At 39.2% G+C, this 22,207-nt stretch overlaps 6 protein-coding genes across 6 annotated transcripts; 3 read left to right on the forward strand and 3 right to left on the reverse strand.

The window, feature by feature from the left end:
• Positions 1 to 4,343: 4,343 nt before the first annotated feature.
• Positions 4,344 to 5,737, forward strand: LOC145450449 (copper transport protein ATOX1-like). Its single transcript, XM_080328977.1, has one exon. The coding sequence runs from the start codon at positions 4,539 to 4,541 to the stop codon at positions 4,749 to 4,751; it is 213 nt and encodes a 70-aa protein (XP_080185103.1). The 5' UTR covers positions 4,344 to 4,538; the 3' UTR covers positions 4,752 to 5,737.
• On the forward strand, positions 5,727 to 10,142 carry LOC145450431 (unconventional prefoldin RPB5 interactor-like). The gene is made up of 9 exons (XM_080328958.1): positions 5,727 to 5,868; positions 6,519 to 6,597; positions 6,653 to 6,757; positions 7,932 to 8,078; positions 8,136 to 8,225; positions 9,174 to 9,259; positions 9,314 to 9,431; positions 9,489 to 9,593; positions 9,940 to 10,142. The coding sequence occupies exons 1-9, from the start codon at positions 5,786 to 5,788 to the stop codon at positions 10,060 to 10,062; spliced, it is 936 nt and encodes a 311-aa protein (XP_080185084.1). The 5' UTR covers positions 5,727 to 5,785; the 3' UTR covers positions 10,063 to 10,142.
• Positions 10,128 to 12,664, reverse strand: LOC145450399 (conserved oligomeric Golgi complex subunit 7-like). Its single transcript, XM_080328924.1, has one exon. The coding sequence runs from the start codon at positions 12,662 to 12,664 to the stop codon at positions 10,301 to 10,303; it is 2,364 nt and encodes a 787-aa protein (XP_080185050.1). The 3' UTR covers positions 10,128 to 10,300.
• A 14-nt stretch (positions 12,665 to 12,678) lies between these two features.
• LOC145450433 (protein SEC13 homolog) lies at positions 12,679 to 14,435 on the reverse strand. The gene has a single exon (XM_080328959.1). It carries the CDS (start codon positions 14,328 to 14,330, stop codon positions 13,395 to 13,397), a length of 936 nt encoding a protein of 311 aa, XP_080185085.1. The 5' UTR covers positions 14,331 to 14,435; the 3' UTR covers positions 12,679 to 13,394.
• Positions 14,436 to 15,232: 797 nt separating this feature from the next.
• On the forward strand, positions 15,233 to 17,061 carry LOC145450439 (endoplasmic reticulum membrane protein complex subunit 7-like). The gene is made up of 3 exons (XM_080328967.1): positions 15,233 to 15,456; positions 15,947 to 16,205; positions 16,451 to 17,061. Exons 1-3 carry the CDS (start codon positions 15,290 to 15,292, stop codon positions 16,658 to 16,660), a joined length of 636 nt encoding a protein of 211 aa, XP_080185093.1. The 5' UTR covers positions 15,233 to 15,289; the 3' UTR covers positions 16,661 to 17,061.
• Positions 17,019 to 21,393, reverse strand: LOC145450444 (mitochondrial import receptor subunit TOM20 homolog). Its single transcript, XM_080328973.1, has 4 exons — positions 21,157 to 21,393; positions 21,052 to 21,098; positions 17,926 to 18,150; positions 17,019 to 17,158 (listed from the first exon to the last, which is right to left on the reverse strand). The coding sequence occupies exons 1-4, from the start codon at positions 21,332 to 21,334 to the stop codon at positions 17,078 to 17,080; spliced, it is 531 nt and encodes a 176-aa protein (XP_080185099.1). The 5' UTR covers positions 21,335 to 21,393; the 3' UTR covers positions 17,019 to 17,077.
• Between the last annotated feature and the right edge of the window lie 814 nt (positions 21,394 to 22,207).

Genomic DNA, 22,207 nt, shown 5'->3' on the forward strand with positions numbered 1-22,207 from the left:
TGCGGGTCACTCTATGCATGGCGCCGGCAGCATAAAAAATCAACACTAAACGAGCATGCACCTTGACCACATTAAAAGTTTTACTTGCTTTTTTGTTGCAAAAATTTCTCGAAATATCCAGCTTTCCGTTTGTGAATATTTAGTGACTCTCTGCTGTGAGCTTGACCCGCAACCACACAACATCACGAGCGATATACGTAGTCAGCGAATGATGCTTATTCAACCAATCAATGACATTGATATCGTTTTCTGATGTAAAAAATCGAGCGGGCGTACTGGGTCAATCTTGACTTCATATCCTTACTGTATCATTAAAACCAAATCCGTGCGATTAAGGTGCTGGCTATAACTTGTTGTTTATGGTATCGGTAGCGAGTATAGAAACCCGTTTTACACTCTGCTCAATATCAATGTAGCAATACTCAGACTCCGAACATATTGTCCGGTCTGTCAAAGACCGTTGAGGCGTAAGCTTATATTCCCTGGTAAGTCCTCGTCGAAATTGTTGGCAAAGTGACGGAATGTATTGATTTTATGAGATTATTATATGCCTTCATAACCGCGGTTGATACATTTAGCGACGTTTAAAACGCCAATATGTACTTCAGCAATGTGACATTATGTAGCCCGAGTCTTCGCTAGGTATCATAGGCTATCACTTCATTGAAAGATAGGGTTGGAATTAGCAATATGACGTCACGAGGTTCACGTTCGTGTTCACACAGAACCTTTCAATAAGGTTCGCGTTCACACGAACCCGAACCTTTCAGAGGTTCACACCATCCCTACTATATATCATTATATATATCATTGGTTGACTAAAGAAAAAATAAAGAAAAATAAGGTCAACTTTCCGACTCAGCACCTGAAATAGCCGCCGGCGCATTACTTCAGTGCTGATTTACTGTATCTCAGTAGAATTTTACCCTATATTTAACCAAAATTCGCAAAAAAGAGGTCAAAGTCTCAAAAAAGAGGACATTTGGGCGTCAACAAAATAGGACAAATCCTCTGAAAAGAGGACGTATGGTGGTAACCCTATATAATCGTCGGATTATCCGCCCAAGACATATACATCATCATCATCATCATCGTAATCGTATTATTAAAATTTTCATCAAATCAAGATTTGCGACATTATGAAAATTCATCTGCGATGCACAAGACGCAATGAACAGGAGAATGTCGAAGCAACCAGGACTCTCAAGCATCCACCTCGGCCTAGTAAGAGAGCAACAAAGATTTCAATAACAAATTAAATTTCCCGTGAAAGTGCTGCTTTCGAGAATGTTGACATCGGTGTCGTTGCGATCAAGGACATTGTTTATCAGTATTGCAGAGAGTCTTCCTTTTTTCGTTTTCCTTTCATCTTCAAAGGTTATATTGACTTCACGACACTTATGGTCTTTTGAAATGATCAAATTCAGGGTTGTAACCAAGTCACATGATTCCGAGTCACGAGTCAATCATACTTTTGTGGTTTTGACTCGAGTCGAGTCGAGTCATTTTCAATTCATCACAGACTCGAGTCCGAGTCCAAGTCACCGTTTAAAGGGTCAAGTCCGAGTCATGGTGTTATGACTCGAGTCGAGTCCAAGTCACAGTATTGAAGTCATGTTCAACTCATGTTTTCAATCCTGCTTGGGTGATATCGAATTGCCTGTTTGCGAAACAGGCTCATTTTGTCCCTATCAGAGTCTTGGCACGTGTTTATTTAGGCAGATAACGGACAGGTCCTGGCCTCATTTACCGATGCTAAAGATAACTTTACTAATCTTAGAACTTGAAATCAAATATCTCTCTTGTCAGTCTGATACATCACCAATACAAGCATTCAGTTTTTATTATGAACACATCGACGACATCTCACGAATAGCTGATAGAGAACCAACGAATTCACGTCTACATACTATCTGATAGAGAACCAACAAATTCACGTCAAGATACTAGTTGATAGAGAATCAATAGATGCATGTTTATGTAGAGGTATATTTACAACAGGCCAGCATGCTGTAAAAGCGTGCATGCAACTATGTGCATTGTGCAGTGACAACAGAACAGATTATTTTTGATTATACTAAAGGTTTTCCCAATTGCATTACCGACTACATCGCAGTTACAGCATTGGAGAAATAATTGTACAATGGGGCTGTTCAAAAACATTTTTCAAATTTTCCGGCTACTTCTTAAAATTGCTAGATTGCCTGAAAATCAAATTTGGCTCAATTACAACCAGTAGAAAGCAATGCTATGAAAGAAAATTTTAGACTAATTACAAATAGAGATTTTCGAATTTCTATCTCATGATATTGTTACATTGTGTAAAATATGATTCATAGCAAATTTGACTCAATTCCAACTAGAAAAAGTGAAGTTATTAGAGTAGAATGTTTTGGATATGACAAAATAGTCGGCTTACTACTATGTAATTATATTATATGAAAGAATTTCTCACTAAAATACTCCATTTATTTTCAAATCCAAAATATTCTCCTCTCAGATCATTGATTCCACTTTTTTCAAATTAAGCCAGATTCAGTGTTCCTTTTATGCAAAATAACAATTTTATCATGTAACCACCCAGTAAAATAAAAAAGAAGTTATTTTAGAACAGCCATATAGTACAAACATCACACAACATTAGCCATTCATTATTACTCACGTGCACAATGCACATACCTAACAAAACGTCAAATGGACGAGGGGCATTGTGTGTTTTCACAGACAGCAGATCAAACCAATGAGTTACACCTCAAAAATACTAATGTGGAAAGGAGATCCTCAAATATGTTAAAGCGGCATGGCCGTAGAATGAATCCACATCTACTGAATACACGTTCCACTAGTGCACTAGATGCAGGAATTGACAAGCATTTTTGAACCACACTGAAGAGCATTGAATACTCATTCTTTCTAGTCGCCCAAAAATGCAAAGATTCATCGCCTTCAAATCTACACATGAGCTAATCAGTCTCTTCACCATCTGAGTCATTTCATTGGCTCTAATTGAACTTTGATTCAATCGTTTGCTTGTATAATTGAAAAGTCCTGAGTACTTTAATTGCGGATGATCTATTACCTCTTCATCACTGGACGATTTTGTACAATGCATTGCTACTATGTATCATTTTCTGTTGTTTTTACGGCGTCATATCTGATATCAGACAAGTGCAACGAAAGCAGTGGTGACAAATAGCAATGTCGGCAGAATTCGTCGGATGCGTTGATCTAGCCATTATGATTCGCAAATTTCTTCATCTTCAAGTCATATAAAATAAGCCGAGTCAATGACTTGGGTCGAGTCATGCGTAATGACTCGAGTACAAGTCGAGTCAATCCAAATATTGACTCGAGTCGAGTCGAGTCATTTTCCCATTTCAAGAAAATGACTCGAGTCAAGTCGAGTCATAAAAAAATCGTGACTCGAGTCTGACTCAAGTCGAGTCATGACTCGAGTCATTACAACCCTGATCAAATTATGGAAAAAATGATACGGATCACAATTTTGAGATTACGAGAGAAGCGAGTGAATTACTGAAGTGAAGTCTTCACCCACCACATTGCCGCTGTATGGACTACGATGCAAATACTACTTTCTACTTGACAAAATGGGGAACCTAGGAAATAGCTAGGTCGCTTCGAAAACTGACCAAGTATAGAAGTAGTATAAAAACGTAAGTAAGTAGATACAGTAGAGACAAAAGCGCACAAGTACAGCACACGCGCGTCAACGAAGAACAACTACCAGGACTGAGGGCAAGAAAACGCATTGCTCTGTCGAGTATGCCGGACCCCAATTGTGGAACAGCATCTCGCCGGCTATCCGACAGTCGTCGAGCATGTCCGCATTCAAGTCGAAATTCAAGCAATTTCTCCTAAATGAATACTAGCCAGCCTTCAGGATGACCGGACCACGACCTAACGTCGACTTCGGCCTCCGCCACATGCCACCTCATTTTGTCGCTTTGCGTCTTATATTCTCTGCATTACTTTTCATTCAGTGTGCATGCCTCTTATTTACTTCGCCTAGGCTAAGGTGGGTGTCTGATCTTAAAGGCTACTCCAAGTTGTTTCGACATCTATCGCAGTCTTGTGATGTTTTGAAACGATGAAAATATTAATATATCTGATCGATTGAGTAGGTATTGGTAATGGACAAACTTATTTGTAAAAAGTACTTCGCAACTTAACCAGATATTGCATTTGAGCTGAGATTTTGCTTTCCAGTCGTTTCGCTTCAGTCATCTCGTTTACAACTGTTGAAATCATTTGGTGATTCTAAATGAAAATGTGTCCGAATTTCGTCTCATTGCTCATGGCTCGTAGGGGCCAAGATTTAATGGCAAATGCCGAGCCACGAATGTGGCAGTAAAGAGGCCACAGCGCCATATGCATGCTCGCTCATTGCTCAAGTTCTCGTTTCCTGCTCAACGATCATATTGCTCTGCTCAGGCTGGTTGGTTAAGTTTCCGAAAACGCAACCGCGCGATACCCGTAACTTCTTTGACTAGCCGCACAATATACTTCCCCATTCAAGGATGCCGATTCAACGTTTTCACGTTGCAATGACCTGCGAAGGATGTGTCAGAGCTGTCAACAATGTATTGAAGAAGAAGCTTGGCGAAGATGCAAAGTTTACGATTAACCTCGATGAAAAGACTGTTGAAGTGGATTCGGATTTGCCAGAATCACAACTCCTGGAAATGCTTGTAAAGACTGGCAAAGAGGTCAAACCGCTAGGATCGAAGTAATCTCATCCATTTCATGTACAGTAAAGGCAAAGGGTGCTCAAGCAAGATCTTTGAACAGAAATATTTTTCCAAGGAAATCTGTATAATCAAGATATTAAATCCAGCCGTTATGTAAGCCTGTTAACACATAATTTATAGTCTTACAGTATCATCCATCACTCGCGTTGTTTAGCGGGTTAAATAGTTAATAGATTTAATATTACATGCATTTTCACATTAACTTTTTCAAGTTGCATTTAGAGATTCTTTCACATGGTGCTGTCTGTCCAATTTATCGTAATATGTGTACAAGTTGTGTGCGTGGTTTGTCTTTCTCTAACATTTTTGCCATCAAATTTTACGAATCACGTTGGATTTGTTATTACATCTAATAGCCGTACAATGTATATCAGGGTTGTAATGAATCGACTTCATATTAGTCACTTTATGTATTCAATCCACTTTTACACGAGTAATTGCGAATTGACTCGAGACTTAATGGGTCAGAAACTGTCTTTTACCTTGTTGAATAAATGTAGGCCTATGTCATCTATGTAAGTATAAAGTAAGTAATGTATGTCATGTTTTGCCCAAAAAACTGAGAACTGAAGTAGAAGTAGTCTGAAATCATAACCAATTGAGGCTACTTGAGTAGCCTACTTGACAAAGTAGAAGTACTTTACTGACTATCTCTGGTTAATGAGTGAGATATATGAACATATTATGAATGCGAGGGATTTGTTTGACCCAAGTAGAGTTTTAAAAAATCAGACTAGAACCTTCGCGCCCTGTGACTTGACGCAGTGGTGAATTGAAAATGACTCGAGTCAAAACCATGAAAGTAAGATTAACTTGTGACTTGGTTACAACCCTGATGTATATATTCTTGAATTTTTGGTTACTAGTGCGTTTTTGAAATTCAAACTGCTTGCCATTCCTAAATGATCACAGTATCCTAGTAATCATCTTATATTCTTGTAGGGTGAATTAAATTGAGAAAATAGCTACCTGTGCACGTCATTGCTGTTAGAAATTACTAGAAAGTGAAGGCGGCCATGGCTGACATTGAGCAAATGATACGAACGAGGCAGGTGCAGGATGCTGCTCTGGCAGAAGTCAACCATAAAGTTGCGTCATGGTAATTGATTTTTTAGGGCTGGGCAAAATCGAGGACCTGAGTGATTCAATTCTGAATCGAGTATTAGGGTCCGAGTGTAGTATCAGTTGTTATTAGGGTGAGATTTTGATTACCTAAAAACTGAAGATTTTTAACTAAATAAATCAATATTTTAAATTTTATGACCTTAAAAAACTTGATTTAGACAAAAATTATGTCCTCATTTATGTGAATTAGGTGTTTTCGCACTTAATGTTAGAATTGTACTAGACTTATCTTCATTTCTGGTTGGAACTGTCTGTTGTTACAGAGTAGTTGGGCCTGAAAAACTTCTTTTGAGTTAGAAACTGACTTTGTAAACAGTTTTGACAATTTTTTGACGTAACGCTACAATTTCGACATAATTGTGGCTTGTTTTGACATGTCAAAAAAATCTCCCTACTTATTATGTCATAACGTTATGAAAATGGGAAAAGTATTGAAATATAGGCTACCATTTATGCAACCACTAATAATATAATTTCAGTTCTACTAGAGTTCGTATCTCAATGCTCAACTTGAGACACTGGAATTAATACCAGATTCAGATTTGAGTAATTAGTCATTTTGCCCACCCCTACTGATTTCTCTGAATGACAACATCTCATCCTACAAACTTCTAATCTGTTCAGCAAATCTGCCATTCAAAATTTCGAGCACCTCACCACCAGATTATCCACCCTGCCCGAAAAGCTGTCGTACGATATAATGGTATGAAATGCGGGACAAATTTTGTGTGGGCAAATAGTGAAAACGTGATTTTCAGGTGAAATACGGCAAGGTTGGGTTCATGCCGGGAAAGCTTGTGCACACCAATGAATTGATGGTACATTTGGGTGACACATATTTCGCGTCCATGACTTGCAAACAGGTAAGGTTGAGTTTTAATGGTGAAGATCATACAGTTATCACTAACTGACAGACCTTGGTCGTTCAACCAGAGGCAGAGTTGTCATGACCCCGAGTTGCAATTTTTCGATGACCAGTTTCATTTTCTTAAATATGGAAAATGACTCGACTTGAGTCACTAGTGTATCGACTCAAAGTGGAGTAGAAGTAGTCTGAAATCATAACCACTTGATGAAGTAGTTCAAGTAGGCAAAACATACTTGAGTACTTTGACCAAGTAGAAGTATTTCCTAACTGACCATCTCTGGTTAGGAGTGAGACAAACGAGTGTATTTTGAATGCAAATGATTCTTTTCACCCAAGCAGAGATGTAAAAATGACTTGAACTCGAGACTACAACTAGGGCTTGACCTGGCGTTGAATTGAAAATGACTCAAAACTATGAAATTAAAATTGACTTGGTTACAACCCTGACCAAAGATAAAAATTTGAGAGCATTTAAGCAAAAATAAAGTCCACTGGCTATGCCTCTGAACGAGATGGGTGTATGTGTATTTATTTTGTCAATGTCAACATTGATGCTCTTTAAGTTAAATATTGAAACATATCTTGTTAAAGTAAACATAGTAGCCGAGAAGTAGAATAATGAACTAGTTCCTGGTAGAGTGGAGATTGCAGGGATGTAATGACTCGACTTGAATCAAGTAATTTTTTCAAAAACGTAAAACAACTCGACTCGAGTCAAATTTTGTATTGACTCGAGTCATCGTGCGTGACTCGAACCAAGTCATATGACCCGAGACTAGGACGGCCAAGACAGACATTTCATTGTAGCTATGAAGAATAGCTAATTCACCACATTATTTGTACCTCGATCATCAGTCCTGATACTTGAAAAAATAGGGCCATAAACTGTTAAGAGTGAGAAAATAGTTGAAGAAGTGGATTGCACTGAAAACTGAACATAATGACTTGGACTCGGTGGTGAATTGAAAATGACTCGAGTCAAAATTGTAAAAGTGAGATCGACTTGTGACTCGGAACCTTGTGACTTGGTTACATACAACCCCACGAGATAGCAGCCGACATTGATACTATTCCAGTAGAATAGTTGGTGACATTGGCAAAATTGATACACTCAGACAAAATCTAGTCACAAAATAAATATCTCTGTGAAATGTTTGTCTTCTCAAAAGGCTATCAAGATCATCGAGCTGCGTCGGTCAAACTTGAAGTCGACATTAACGGATTTAGAAAAGGTTGCTCTCAACATAACGAAGAAAACCGAATACTTGGGTGAAATGGAGCAGGTGGCAAAAGAAAATGAAGTGGAAATACGTGAGGTACGAGCAAAGTGTTCAAGTGAAATACTGTTTATGATAGAAGTTGTCATTCTACAGGAGTGTCCAGAATCTTATGTGCATCCGAAAGACAGGAGGAGAGTGAGTAGAGCTCACGGTGATGAAGCGCCAAAGCCAACTCCTCCAAAGGTTGGTCGCATGCTTGATTGTATTACTTGAATCTAGGGCTGGGCAAAATTCAATACCTCAGTGATTCGAATATTAGGGTTCATGCCGAGCATCGCTCGTATCACAGTATGAAAATATTACAATAAGGATTGTTTGGTATTTTTCCAGGGGTGGTAAAAGTAGTCACCGTCGGTACTCAAGTAGAAGTAACACCGTAAATCTCCACTCAAATATAAGTAAACTATTTACAAGTGAATCACAACTTCACAGATATGTCATTTTTACTAACGCGGGTAACCAAGCGTAGGTTTGGTCATCTTCCGTAGGCTGCGTTATGACTTATCCATTCTTCAAGCAATGTTTCCTCTAAGTTGAGTCTGCACGCACAGAAAACTGTGTGGCGCGCACAAAAAAGCCGAAATGACGACCTTGTTTTTAGTCGTTATGCACTGTTGTGCGAGGGACCGCGCAGACTTGTGAAAAATTTGAGGGAACATTCGTTTCTATAATGGACATAGTATCGCAGGGTTGTAACCAAGTCACAAGTCAATGTCACTTTTATAGTTTTGACTCGAGTCATTTTCAATTCACCACCAACACCGAGTCAAATAAGTGAGTAGATGGTGGAGTCTGAGTCTTAGTGTTGTGACTCGAGTCCAAGTCATTGTGTTCATGATCACTGTTCAGATTTGAGTTCAAATCACTTTTTTCAACTCTGCTTGGGTGATATAGAATGGCTCAAATTCATAATATAGTAATCCTCCTCAGTCCTAACAGTCTCCGGCCCTATTTTCCGGGTATCAGGACTGATAGACGAAATATCAATATTGTGGTTCACTACTCTTCGAAGTTAGAATGCAATGTCTGTTTCGGCTACCCTAGTCTCGAGTCATCATGGGAATTAGTACTCGAATCATTGTGCCCAGCCCTACTTATTTTTGTCATGAACTGATACATTGTAATTGTCAGTCTGTCCCGGCCGATGATCACGCCACCTTAATGTCACGTTTGGATGAACTGGAAAGGTTGGAAGAAGAGGATGACGAACTTGACAGGTAATAATCTATTATGCTACTTCTCTATCAGAAAATAATCATATTTTTACGTAGGCTCTCAGATTCTGACAATGATGTCGCAGGCTCGCATGTTAACACAGGGAAAAAAGTCCGGTTTGCAATTCCAACCGATGATGATGATCCTCCCACTATCCGATTTAAGCACTCAGCTGTAAGTTATATGATCAATATTCACATAATTGGGGTTTAGTAGCCTGTTTACTTCTAGGCCAAACCAAAGTCTTCTGATGAAATCACGCCGGGCGACGTATACGATTTGGTAACAAAAAACACTTCCAAAGCAAAAGAAGAGAGAACTGCAAGCTCGACTGAGGTTAGCATGTGTGGTTTTAGGAAGTGTGCCTTGTGAGCAGAACTAAAATGGAGGAAGTCTGCTGTAAGCTACTTGATCCTATGACTAGGGAGTGCTTACTACTGTGTTCAGTGTTCATAGACTATTATGTTTTTCTACGTAGTGCTTGGCAAATCGAGTGCCTGATTCCATTATAAATAGAGTATTAGGCCTACTCTTCAAGTCAAGTAATTGAGTATCTTTCATTACGACGTCAATTGTGTATGAACGATTTAAAATGCTCAAATATGTACCTTTTTAGGAGGACTTGAAAATACGCCCGTTGCTGACCACTTTGGATTTCATCACATTTGTAATTTTGTAACAGGCGCCAGCCGTGTCAAATCTAGTCATCGAAAGACCACTGGAACCAGTGATTGAAGAAAAAATAGCAAGCTGCGGATCGAGACCGGTGTCCAAGTTCAAAGCCGGCAGAAGGAAACTGAAGTAGCTCGATGCAACTTTAATAACTAATCGTATTCCGTTCGACCAATCATGTGCCAATACACACTGCCCTGTCTTTGACTTCAATGAAGCAATTATACTGAAGGAAATTTCGCATATCATTCGAATAGCAACTCACATATTCGCTGCTATAGTGCTGTTACAAGAGGATCAATCTACTACGGTTACCTAGTATTGCACATATCATATCGACTTTTCATTAACAATTGCCAGCCTTGGCTGCTTCAAAAACCTTTGATCCCTCTCACCCTCGCTATACCGGTTGAGAGCTTTTTAGGTGTATCAACAGCTGCGTTTGAATACGATTCCTCCGTCGCACGCAGAAGCTTGATAAGATTGGACATATCATTTAGAATTGGCAGTCCGAGGGAGTCCACTACGTTACCCATATAGTCTAGGTCTGCCGCTAATTGTTTTGAAGTCTGCGCCGTCAGTGATGGTATTTGCAGGCAAGCTTCCACGTAAGTATGCTCGGCAGCACGGACTATAGAACTCAACCATCTGTCTGCCATATTTTCCATCTCAGTCTTATCCATTCCGCTTTCGCTGGAGAAAGGTAACTTTGCCGTGTGTAATGCTGTTTCCATAGCGCTTAAATCTTGCCCGCCTTCATTCACGGATGCAGCTAACGGTTCTAAATGCTGAGGAAGTGTCATCAGAAGCTGTCCGACTGTAGTCGCATATTCAGTCGGGGGCAAGCTGAAATCAGGGAGGTCTGTATCATCCACAACACCTGAATCATCTTTTACATTCGACCATATATCCAGTTGCGGAACGATAGCCAACTGTTTTCTAATTTGTGCGAAAGCTATGTCAAATGCTAGTTGATGAGCTTGTTGATTCAGATTTGTCAATGCTTGATTTACTGTCGGCAAAATGTTTCTTTGTGACGGTGGAGATTGTTTCAAACCAACCAGCATGTCCTGTAATTTTCTGTACTCTCTCACATCAAGTTTGCTGAGATAATCATACTGAGTCCAAACAATCAGTTTCATATCATGACAGGGTTTTTCGTCCATTTCCAAAATCCCTGACAATGCAGCTAGAGCTGTATCAGAATTCATGATTTCCGACACCAATTTTTGTTCGAAATCAGAAAACAATTGAAGTAATTTCCCGCATGTTGTGATAATCCGCAGCGAATGCTGAAATAGTGTGTAATAGTGTTCCTCGCTGATATCTAAATCACCGGAATCTTTTTCATGTAAGCCGTATTTCATAGTTACAGTTCGCAAGGCACGGGAAAACTTATCCGAATAATGGTGGAAGAATGTGTTGAGAGGGTGGACCAGGTCTTGAGCGCCATAGAAATTTGTGAAGCTTTTACATCGGTCGATAGACTTCAGCGCTATTCCAAATATTTTATCCCCAGAAGCGTCCAAAACTCTGGTTAAATCCATCAAATCTCCTGCATCCATGACTACTTCGCTCATTTGTGTCAATAATATATCAGACTCGTATTCCTTGAAATTGGCTTGAAAGGTGATAAAAGACAACCATATTGAATCGATCAAATTTTTCGCTTTTTCATTCCATATATCTGTCTGTAGGTTACTAGCTTCCGCATCAACAGATTGGCCTAGATTTCGCGCAAATTTTTTGGCCGTATCATGTAGTTCGACGAGGCATAACATTTTCGAGTCATCACAAGTTTCCAGTGTTGTCGATATAATTTCACTAATTCCTGGTTTTGCAGAAAGCAGTACATCATTTATAACTTGCACCAATATCAACGCCGCGCTGCTAGATCCAAAAACAGATTTACACCAAGGAATTTGACTGTGCCACAGGGATAACAGCAGATCGAAAAGTTCATTGAGTATTTTGGTTCCAGGCTTATCATCATCTTCATCGTTAGTAACAATATCCTGCCATTGATTCACTAAACTTGTGCCGTATGTTTTTATGTAGTACTTGTGCAATTCATTTTCTCGACCAATAGTAGAGAATACTGACTGCAATGATTTAGCTATGTCTGTATTATGTTGTTTGAATGCGGTTACAGCTTGCGGACTGACATGCGATTCCAATCGATTTTTCAAAGCTTCCAAATGCATCACTTTATCTTCATAATCCGGGCTGTCTTTTAGAATTTCAAGACTGTTTTGCATGCTTTGTAATCGTGCAGCAATGGTCGCGGAGTCACCAGAACGGAACACGTCTTCAATAGCGGCAGCTAAACTAGACCAGTTATCAGCTTCTCTCAGAGCTGCGCATGATTTTTCGACCCTGCTGCGAACTTGATCAGTTTGCACGAGCACTTTCATCGTGTGCGACGTTTCTATTTCCACATTATGAATGTCTTCCTTGACTTGTTGCATTTGCTGTTTCAAGTACGTAGCCTCTTGCTTCAAGGCTTCGATATCGCGCAAAACTCTAGGCATCGAATTCACAACTTGCCCTGACATATCCTCTAATGATTTATTCACTTCTTGTATGAAAACTTGTAGCTTTGTAACCAAAGTCGCAGCGTATATATCCCTCTTGCTGTGTGCTGAATTACTATCTCCTTCTTGTTGAGCACGGAACGCATCGTTAACCCAGCTTGTGACATTGAAGTCGTCATCCAGAAACTTAGAAAAATCCATACCTATTCGAAGTACTTAATTTCGCAGAAAAGACAAAAAGAAAACACACTTATAGCACATATTATCTGGAGGCAAATGCACTGGAAACGATTGCTGATGAAAAACAATATTTTCAAGTCTAACAATACATCTTTTATCACGTTTTTTTCTGCAACAAGCAATCCATCTTGCCTGCTCGAGACCCAGATCAATAGTATTTGAAATCATTGATGAAAAACGATATTTTCAAGTCAAACAGATAAATCTTTCATTACATATTTTTCTGTAACAACAGAATCATATTGCCTACTAGACCAATATCAATAGTATTTGAAATTGCCAATGAAACTACACTTTCGAATCAAACAAATCTTTCATTACACATTTTCCTGTAATAATAGACCTATATTGCCTGCCAGACCAATATCAATAGTATCTGAAATTGCCAACGAAAAACAATATTTTCAAATCAAACAGATCTTTCATTACATATTTTTGAGTAGCATTGGACCCGTATTTCCTACTAAACCAAGATTCATGTTATATGACAAATATCATTGTTAAATCCTTATGTCTGCAGGAAGTGTAAGAGCAAACACAATACAGTAAATACAATAAATCAATAGGACTTAGGGTGAAAGGGCAGTACTGTTCGGAGTCTCCAGTCTATACACCAATGAAATCTTGAATTCAAAGTCATTAAAATCGAATTACTCAGAATTCTACCTCCAATATTCTATACACAGAGCAATCAAGCCGCACCAGTAGCCTGCGCGTTCTTCCCTACGTCACTAATAGAAATCCATTGTCCGTCTAAATTTTCTCTCCATAAAGAAACTTTATTGTCACCGCCAGACACAGCTAAGATATCCCCAGTCAGCGACCAGCTAACGTGCCACACAACGTCGTCGAATTTATGCAAGACTTTCGGCGTCCAGCTTGTGCCGGTGCCATCGTTTGACCAAATGATGACTCGACCATCTTGGCAACAGCTCGCAATTTTGCTTTTCGGTAGTCCAATGGAGGGAGCCCATGCGACATCACGCACCCAATCATCATGACTCTCTAATTTTGCTTCTTCTTGCCAGCTTCCATCTTTTTCACACCATATTTTTACCAACTGATCACAGCCACCTGATACGATCCTTTTTGATTTTGAATCTTTTGGTATGTTTGATGGTGGTTCCACTAACGAACCAGGTGTGACAGCTGGAGCCCAGCTAACAGCGTTACATCCTATTGTGTGGGCATTGCTAATTTTGGTAGCTTCCCAAACACCATCGTTGAATGATAATATCGACACAGATCCATCGGAAGATCCACACGCTAGAATTAATCCAACTTCATGCGGAGCCCAGCAAACTGAGTTTACGGAAGATTCATGTTCGTTATATTCGTGGTACTTTTGCCACTGACCATTGACTTCTTTCCAAATTATTACTTTCCTATCGTAGGCACACGACGCCAAAATGTTTCCGTACTTTGGATGCGCCCACGCGACCTGCCAAACGGGACCTTCGTGTCCCGATAGAGTTGTGATCAATCTCTGGGTGTTGTTCCTGACATCGAACACTTTCACGGAGCGATCAGACGAACAGGTAGCTAGATGGATGCCGTAGTAGTCTAACTGAGCGTCGTGAATCATATCCTCGTGCGAGGTATCGACGGTATTTACAACAGACACCATATTTCCGTTATAAAAATTCAGGCTTTTGCAAGAAGATGGTGCTATACCTGAGAAATTTCACGAGAGCTGCTTGCGCGACACGTATCGGCGTAGAAAAACCGTTGGAGCGAAGCGGATACGAAATGCAGAGGTAAATAAAAAATGGCAGCATTGAGCGTGATAGGGAGAGAGAGATAGAGAATCTTTATTTGTCAACTTTGCAGGTAAATGACCTAGGCCAAGGTGAGTGTCGGATTCCAAAGACTACTCCAAGTCGCTTCGACACCTTCCTATCTTTTCATTGTATTGCATTTTTGTGGTGTACTGAACTGATAAAAATTGCTAATAAACCGAATAAAAACAAACTAGGATCGAGAGTTTCTTCGCACGTTGCTGAATTTGAGTCAGATAACCGAAAAACAATTCCGTAGTTAACCTTTTACACATATACCAAGTGTAACTTCTCTATAGCTCTATTCGTTATGAATTTCATCGAGATGCACCGGGGGGAGGGGGGCACCTCGGTTGGTTGGTTTATTAGCAATTTTATCAGTTCAATACACCACAAAAATGCGATACAATGAAAAGATAGGAAGGTGTCGTAACGACTTGTAGTAGTCTTTGGAATCAGACACCTACCGCGGCCTAGGCGATGTAAAAAGTAAAAGAATATAGTATAGAAAAAAGCAAGCGTCAAAAATGGGGTTGGGTGGCATGTCATATAAGGCTGTTTCCTCCGTTCAGTTTACGGGGCGTGAAGGGATTTGGAACCTATTTACGGTGTGAATCTAGATTAAATTTGGAATTTGAAGAGATCAAGTGCTTGGTTATCTTTTGTGATATGATACAAAATACATAAAATCGAAGACATTACTTTACGATACATCCGTTTCATGTGTCTTTCAAAATCAATCGATTTAGTTTCTAAATAGCGATCAGGATCGATAACATCCAAAGAAGCAACGGACGCTGGTGAAGATATGGGTTGGTGCGACATTTTATTTTTCGTCGGGTTTCTGCTGCTTTGTTCGCCGGGGACGTCCTATAAAATTGATGGAAGGGTCATCCTTCCTCCCGACAGTGGAAGGCGTTTGACGAACGAGCTACAAATCTTGGTTGACGGTGGCAGACACAAAGGATTTCTCAGGTCAGTGCTTACCGTGATTCTACAATTACGCCTATGTCGCTTCAACCGACCTGTTCCATATCAAGTGATGCTTAGAATTAGTTTATGCAGTAGAACTCAATTAGAAAGAAGGTATACAGGAATATATTTAGCTTTAATTGAGGATGTATCGTTCATTAAAACTCATCTAAATGTGCTGCTGGCGGCTATTGGCAGGTCAGTCTATTTAAAATACTTACCACAGTTCAATTTTCTGTTTCATGAGTCATCCAATAAACCCGAAAATTTCAATACTCTACTATAGTTGCTGACGATTAACCCTCACGTGTGTCAACCGAAAATATTCTCGTTTATTTCAATATTATTATATTATTTAACTGTAAGTTGAAGATCTGTACCTCCAAGAGTGTCTTCAAGGACAATGGAGTAATTGACCTGCAAATGAATCGTGGTCATCTGCAACTGATCCAATTGCTGACACTAAATGTGTGACATTTGTTCATTTTTATAGGACTGATGGAACTTTCTCCGTGTACAATGTCCCAACAGGATCTTATGTTGTTGAAGTTGTCTCTGCCAAGTACGTGTTTGAACCGATTAGAGTCGACATATCGGCGAAGGGTAACGCCAGAGCTCGGAAACTGAATCACCTGAAGCCGAGTCAGGTGTCATTGCTGAAATACCCACTGGAAATGAAACCCGTTTCTTTTGCTCAATACTTCCAAGTGCGAGAGAAGTTCAGCATTATCGATATGTTGAAGAGCCCTATGGTGAGTGGACAAAGGCTTCTTTGTAATCCTCTACCTGGGTAACTCAAGGCTCATTTTATCATTTGTGTAGTATTTGATCAAGTGCCCAACAATGTCCGAATGAATGCGCATTAAATTTGATTCTTGATCTTCGTGGCTCATGATCCCATCATAGAAAAAACTATAAGTGATAACTCGGTAGCCGATAAGTTGCTTATAGCTAACTAGCTAGTGTGTGTGGATTTTATGTATTTCCTTTTTTGCAGGTTCTGATGATGGTTCTTCCGCTACTGATGTTGGTCGTGCTACCGAAAATGATGAACATGAACGATCCCGAGTTCAAGAAAGAAATGGAGCAGTCGATGAACATGCTCAACACCGGCCAGAGCGGTTTTGATCTGTCCGAGACCATGTCCAACTTGTTTGGCGGTGGTCAGACGAAGAAGGTCAAGGCCAAAGACAAGAAAAAGAAGTGATTTGCAGTGTGGTCAAATTGTTGTGAACTTGTGAAGGAGATACTGCCAGAACACAGGATGTAAACGTGGAACGGTAAACTCTGTGCTTGTGTGCAATAGATATCGTCTGATGAACCTCACCATGCCAGACTTGGACAACTATAGGCTATTCTAAGTTTCTAATTAGAGTGGAATGACAATAACGTAATTATTCAACATAATATGTAAGATGTTTCAATGCTGCATAGTTATTATGTGAATTGTCTGAATGCAAATGCCTAAAATTGATTCTAAATCTTCAACATACTCTAATTGGAAAAGCTGGAAATACTCTAGTTGTCCAACTGGCACCCTGCTCCGCCGATACAGCTTTGCAACATGATTGAAAAGATATTTAATACAAAAAAATGTGAAGTACAATAGCGACACGCAAGTCAATCACTCGAGTTCGTCGACATCAGCAATTGTTGCTTGCGTGGTGGGTTCTTTCTTTTCCTCCGTTTTTGGTGGCGAGAATCTCTAAAAACGTGGAGTCAAGGTCGGATAACTACAGACCTAGGTAGAGGTGGTCAAAGTAGTCAGTGAAATTACTCTATTGACCGCAGCAGTCAGCAGAGGTTAGCCTTTCAATCTTTATCCAATTATAAGCAGAAGACATCTCAAAACTACTTCAAGTAGAAGTAAAGAAATCGTATTCATGAAAGTACTCCAGTTATTTCAAACAGTCGAGTTGGGGGGGGTGAGTACTCCAGGTAATGTCATAAATTTCAACTCAATTACAATTTCGAAGAAGATTTACTCAAATGGCCGCACGCTTTTAGCAGTTAACCGGAGCTGATTGCGTTTGGAAGAGCAATTGCATCATTGTGACTAATACATAATATAATAATAAAATATATGGAGAGCTTCCTCGAGTTACCAGGTAACTTCAATTGAATAATATATTCATATTGAAATAAGCCTAAATTGAATAATATATTCATATTGAAATAAGCCTAAATACTTTAAGCTGAACATATATTCAGTCACTATGATACAGGGACTATTTCAGATGCACTATAGAACTATTTCATTCATATAAGTGATGCAAACTAACTATTTTCTACTTTTCAAAATCCTAAAATCAAGTAGTATTGCCAGAAAAACTGCCAAGTAGAATCAGAAGTAGTCGAAAATGTGGATACTCGATTAGGTAGTGAAAGAAATCAATCCCTACTTTAGTAATTCAAATATGTAGAAGATACTCTTGGAGTTACAGATCCCCTGTCCAGTAGAATATTACATACCTGAGTTATGGTTGGCAGCTTTTCGATGAGCATGCTGAATACGTGAGGGGGGAGCGTCTGTTGAAGTACTTGCAGGAGCTGCTGCGGCTGCCCGCATACCGCTACTGCATTCGTCAAATGTTCGACCCCCTCCTCAAATTTTCCTTCGGAAAGGAGCTCCTCCCCCTTTTGCACTTCTTCCAAGAAAAACTTTTGCACTTGGGCTGGGTCCCGCAGATCTGGCAGCTGTAACAATGGTGTGTGTTTAGTGCGTAATCGATGTTGATCCAGGAAGTAAGCAGTGTTCAAAATCAAGTCGCAAATTGAAATTAGGCTATTGCAAAGTTAATTGAGCTATTAGTTCTTGGGGTGATGTATCAGCGTTGGGCTGACTTAACTTTACATGATTGGAGTCACTTTGCAAACCTGTGATTCGAAGTGAAATCAGGTATGGTTTATATCTATAAATTTATATTACTGGTGAAAAATTGGTGTAGATTTAGATTTTATCTTATGGACACACGGCACACGCAGGTGGGCTGTATCATCTTGCCAAAATGCCTCGTATTTGGGTTATGACTCGAGTCAACCTGTGCGATAACTCGATGTGACTTGGGACTTCAAGTTTGTGACTTCTTCCCAACACTTCGCAGAGTAAGAGGTTACATGCGACAAACACAATTGTGCTTCTGCTGATGAGAAAGGAGATAGATGTCTCTATAAAATACGACACCAAATAGGCATTTACGATGTAAGCATATTCTCAATACCAGTAAGGTAACTATGAAAATGATGCTACTGACCACTCTGAAGCAGAGTTGGATCAATTGTAATTTGTAATTGAGCTGAATGTAATAATTACATTTTTTCATGTAATTGTAATTGAAGCATTTCTATTTTGTGTAATTGTAATTTGATAAAAATTTTGCTCAATTACAATCTCAATTACATTTTCATTGAAACCTGACAATCACAACATAAAATAATCATTTAATCAATCATTTATTCGTTGCACCAGTGAAAATCCGGTACGAACCAGGATGACGACGAGGGGCCTTAAGGCCGTAGTAAACAGTCACCACATGTACTAATTAGCCCATTTACATCGATGTTCTATGCGTGCTGCGTTATAACTAGATAATTCAGTCACGCTGAACCGTTTCCCATACTTAAGTAGCAACAAAAAACTTTGTGAATACAATATAGGCTAAACCAATGATTCTCAAACTGGGGGCGTGCCCCCTTGGGCGGCGTGAAAGCATATGAACGGGGAGCGACGCTCCAGTGAACTGACATCTTTTCCGCGTATTGGAGAATTCTCTCATCAGCAGTCATAACATGACCTTCCATACCATCAAACTATATGCAAGGATTGCTAACTTTCTGGTTTGATTGTGTGCTATGACGATAAGGGGGGCATGAAATATTCACTGTCATAAAGTGCGTCTAAAAAAGTTAGAGAACCAGTGAACTAAACTAAAAATTAATACTTCAAAAATGGATGAACACCAAATAAACTCTTATGAAACCTGTGCTGAATCATTTCCTACACCACGGTCAAAGTTTTTTTGAAATCTCTGACCAGTACGGAGGCTTGTTGCAACAATAGCAAAAAAAATTCAAGTTTCCAACCAGTGCTTCATCAAACTTGATCAAGCATTTGTAGAGACGTTATTCCAATCTTACCTCCAATCTTGGCCAAATTTACTGGGGCCAGAAACTTTTCGCACCCTAATGTTCATCAAATGCAATCTAACAGTATCCGAGCAAGTTAAATGTAAATGTGAACCAAAACATTGTAATTCTTAGTTATCAGGAGGTTCTTTCCTTTTGCATTTATTTTAATTTTACGCGCCTTATCGGTATCATCCTTATCTCTGACGCTTTACCATTTACATTTCATTATCATGACTCAGCTCTGAGTAGGCCCAGGGCTGGGCAAAATCAAGTACCTGAGTGATTCGATTCTGAATCACGTATTATGCTTCAAGTCGAGTCGAGTATTACTCATTATTACGTCATAACAGACTGCAATGTCAAAGTTCAAATATGTACCTTTTATGCCTTCACAAAGAATATAATAACTCTTATCCATCACGTTAAAGGTACTTGATTTTTTTTCAACCATACCGATCTCATTGTACTTTGTGACATGTTGTCGGATGATCATGACTTCAGAAATGTGCTATTTCCAGCAACGTTGGTAGCTTTTTACTATGTTTCGTGCGTTGCGATACGGGTAATCAATCTTTCGAGGCTTCCACAGTGGAAAAGAGTATCGCTACTATAATGCTCGTTGATAAATTAACTTTCAGTGCTGAGGAATGTAACTTCAGTACTCGAAAAAATTGTTTTTTACCACTCGAACTGAATCATTGAAATTAATACTCGATTCAGATTCGAGTACTCGAATCATTGTGCCCAGCCCTAAGCCTAATCGTTTCATTACATTTCATTGACTGTCCTGTAGCCTATTCGCTGTTAGTCGGTCAAACCTTTGGTTCTTAACAGTCGCTTGAAACATTTTTCTCTGCTTATAGTTTTCAGTACTCAGGATTAGGGATAGTTCGAATACGTTCGAGTTTTTTTTAATTAAAGGGCATTCTACATATCAGGAATGAAACATGAATAGCTTGAGATTGTTGCTAATTACATTGCTACGGTTGTCAAAGAACCTCTTTACAGAATCAATTACCTTTTTAAAAGTAATTGTAATTATAATTGTAATTAATTACATGTTTAACAATAATTGTAATTTGATAATTTTAGCATTGAGTAATTGTAATTGTAATGTAATTTAAACATGTAAGGAAGTAATTGTAATTGAATTAAGATATTGTAATTGATCCAACTCTGCTCTGAAGGGGGGAGGATGGGATGGTAAATATCACAGGATATTCATTACATATTTAAATCAATTGAAAATCTGGAATATATTTGAGAAGCAGACTTAAATTTGTTCCATACTTTGCAATAAGAAATTGGTATACAAATGTTACTCAATTTCTAGGATTCTATAACCAGATCGTATATCAGGCTTATCCTGAACCGGTATACCATGGCCAACAATATAGTCATCATATTACCACACTCGCAGGTTTATAGTGTCAAGTAGGCTATTTCATAAGCACAACAATATTCACTCACCGTCGTTGCATTTGCATTTTGTTTCATTTCTCTAGCTTTTCTTCGTCCTGACACATATTCCATATTATGAAGTGCAACTCGCGAAGCAATTCAAAACGTACTTACGTTCCATAAGATTCTTTCTGAAATCTGGATCACTTCTACGCTTCCTATCGAAGTACACGCAATAGCTGACGAAAGCAGCACCCGCAATGGCGGCGGCTGCAACTGTCTTAGAAACCATTTGGAGTTTATTGCGGTAATACCGTGACTTTACGATACGAACGCTGAAAACTAGCAGCATCAATGACAGAAGTGAAATTTACGAATGAGCGAAACGCTGCAAAGTTACTGAAGTTGATCGGAGGTCACGAAATCTTCATGTGACGCACGTGGTTAAATAGCATAATGCATTTTGAATTTGTGATCTTTACATGTCCGCTTCATCTGCCATCTACCCTAGAATCAGCTATATATCAACATATAATGTACATATATACAGAACAACTCTTAGAAGCTTGAATCCTAAAATTACATGAAATCTAGTTTATAATATCTTCGAGTTCAAGGTTATAATTCATAAAATTTCATCTTTTTTCATTATTGGTCGAATGGGCAGTTCAGTTTATTAGGAATTTTCATCAATTCAAAACACCACAAGACTGCGATACAATAAAAAGATAGGAGCATGTGTGGAAATGAGTAGTCTTTCAAATCAGGTGCCCAGGCGATATGCAGATGAGGCAGAGATCAAATATTGGGCTGCCTGTCTATCTCTGTCAATAACAACCGTAATAATCGTTGGATCATATATTTTCATCCGCTCAAAGACACATAATGCGGGACACAAGATACGGAGCGATGTAATGAAGAGATTGGACGATGCCGAAAACGCAAGTTTCCGTCTCTAGCATCCACCTCGGCCTCTTGGTATACATCCTTTATCAGGTCGTTTTCTGGGCTTTGATGTCGCCAGAAGAACAAGAGAAGGAGCCTCCGACGGTTCGGAACGTTCTACTGCCGATAATCGAACGGTTTACTTGCCTTCAACTCAGTTCAGTTTGGTTTATTAGCAATTATTATCAGTTCAATACACCACAAAAATTGCGATGCAATGAAAAGATAGGAGGGGGTCGAAACGACTTGGAGTAGTCTTTGAAATCAGACACTCACCTGG

The sequence above is a fragment of the Botryllus schlosseri genome, chromosome 11, assembly GCF_051294905.1.
Source record: "Botryllus schlosseri isolate E-star chromosome 11, Bs_hap1, whole genome shotgun sequence".
NCBI lineage: Eukaryota > Metazoa > Chordata > Ascidiacea > Stolidobranchia > Styelidae > Botryllus > Botryllus schlosseri.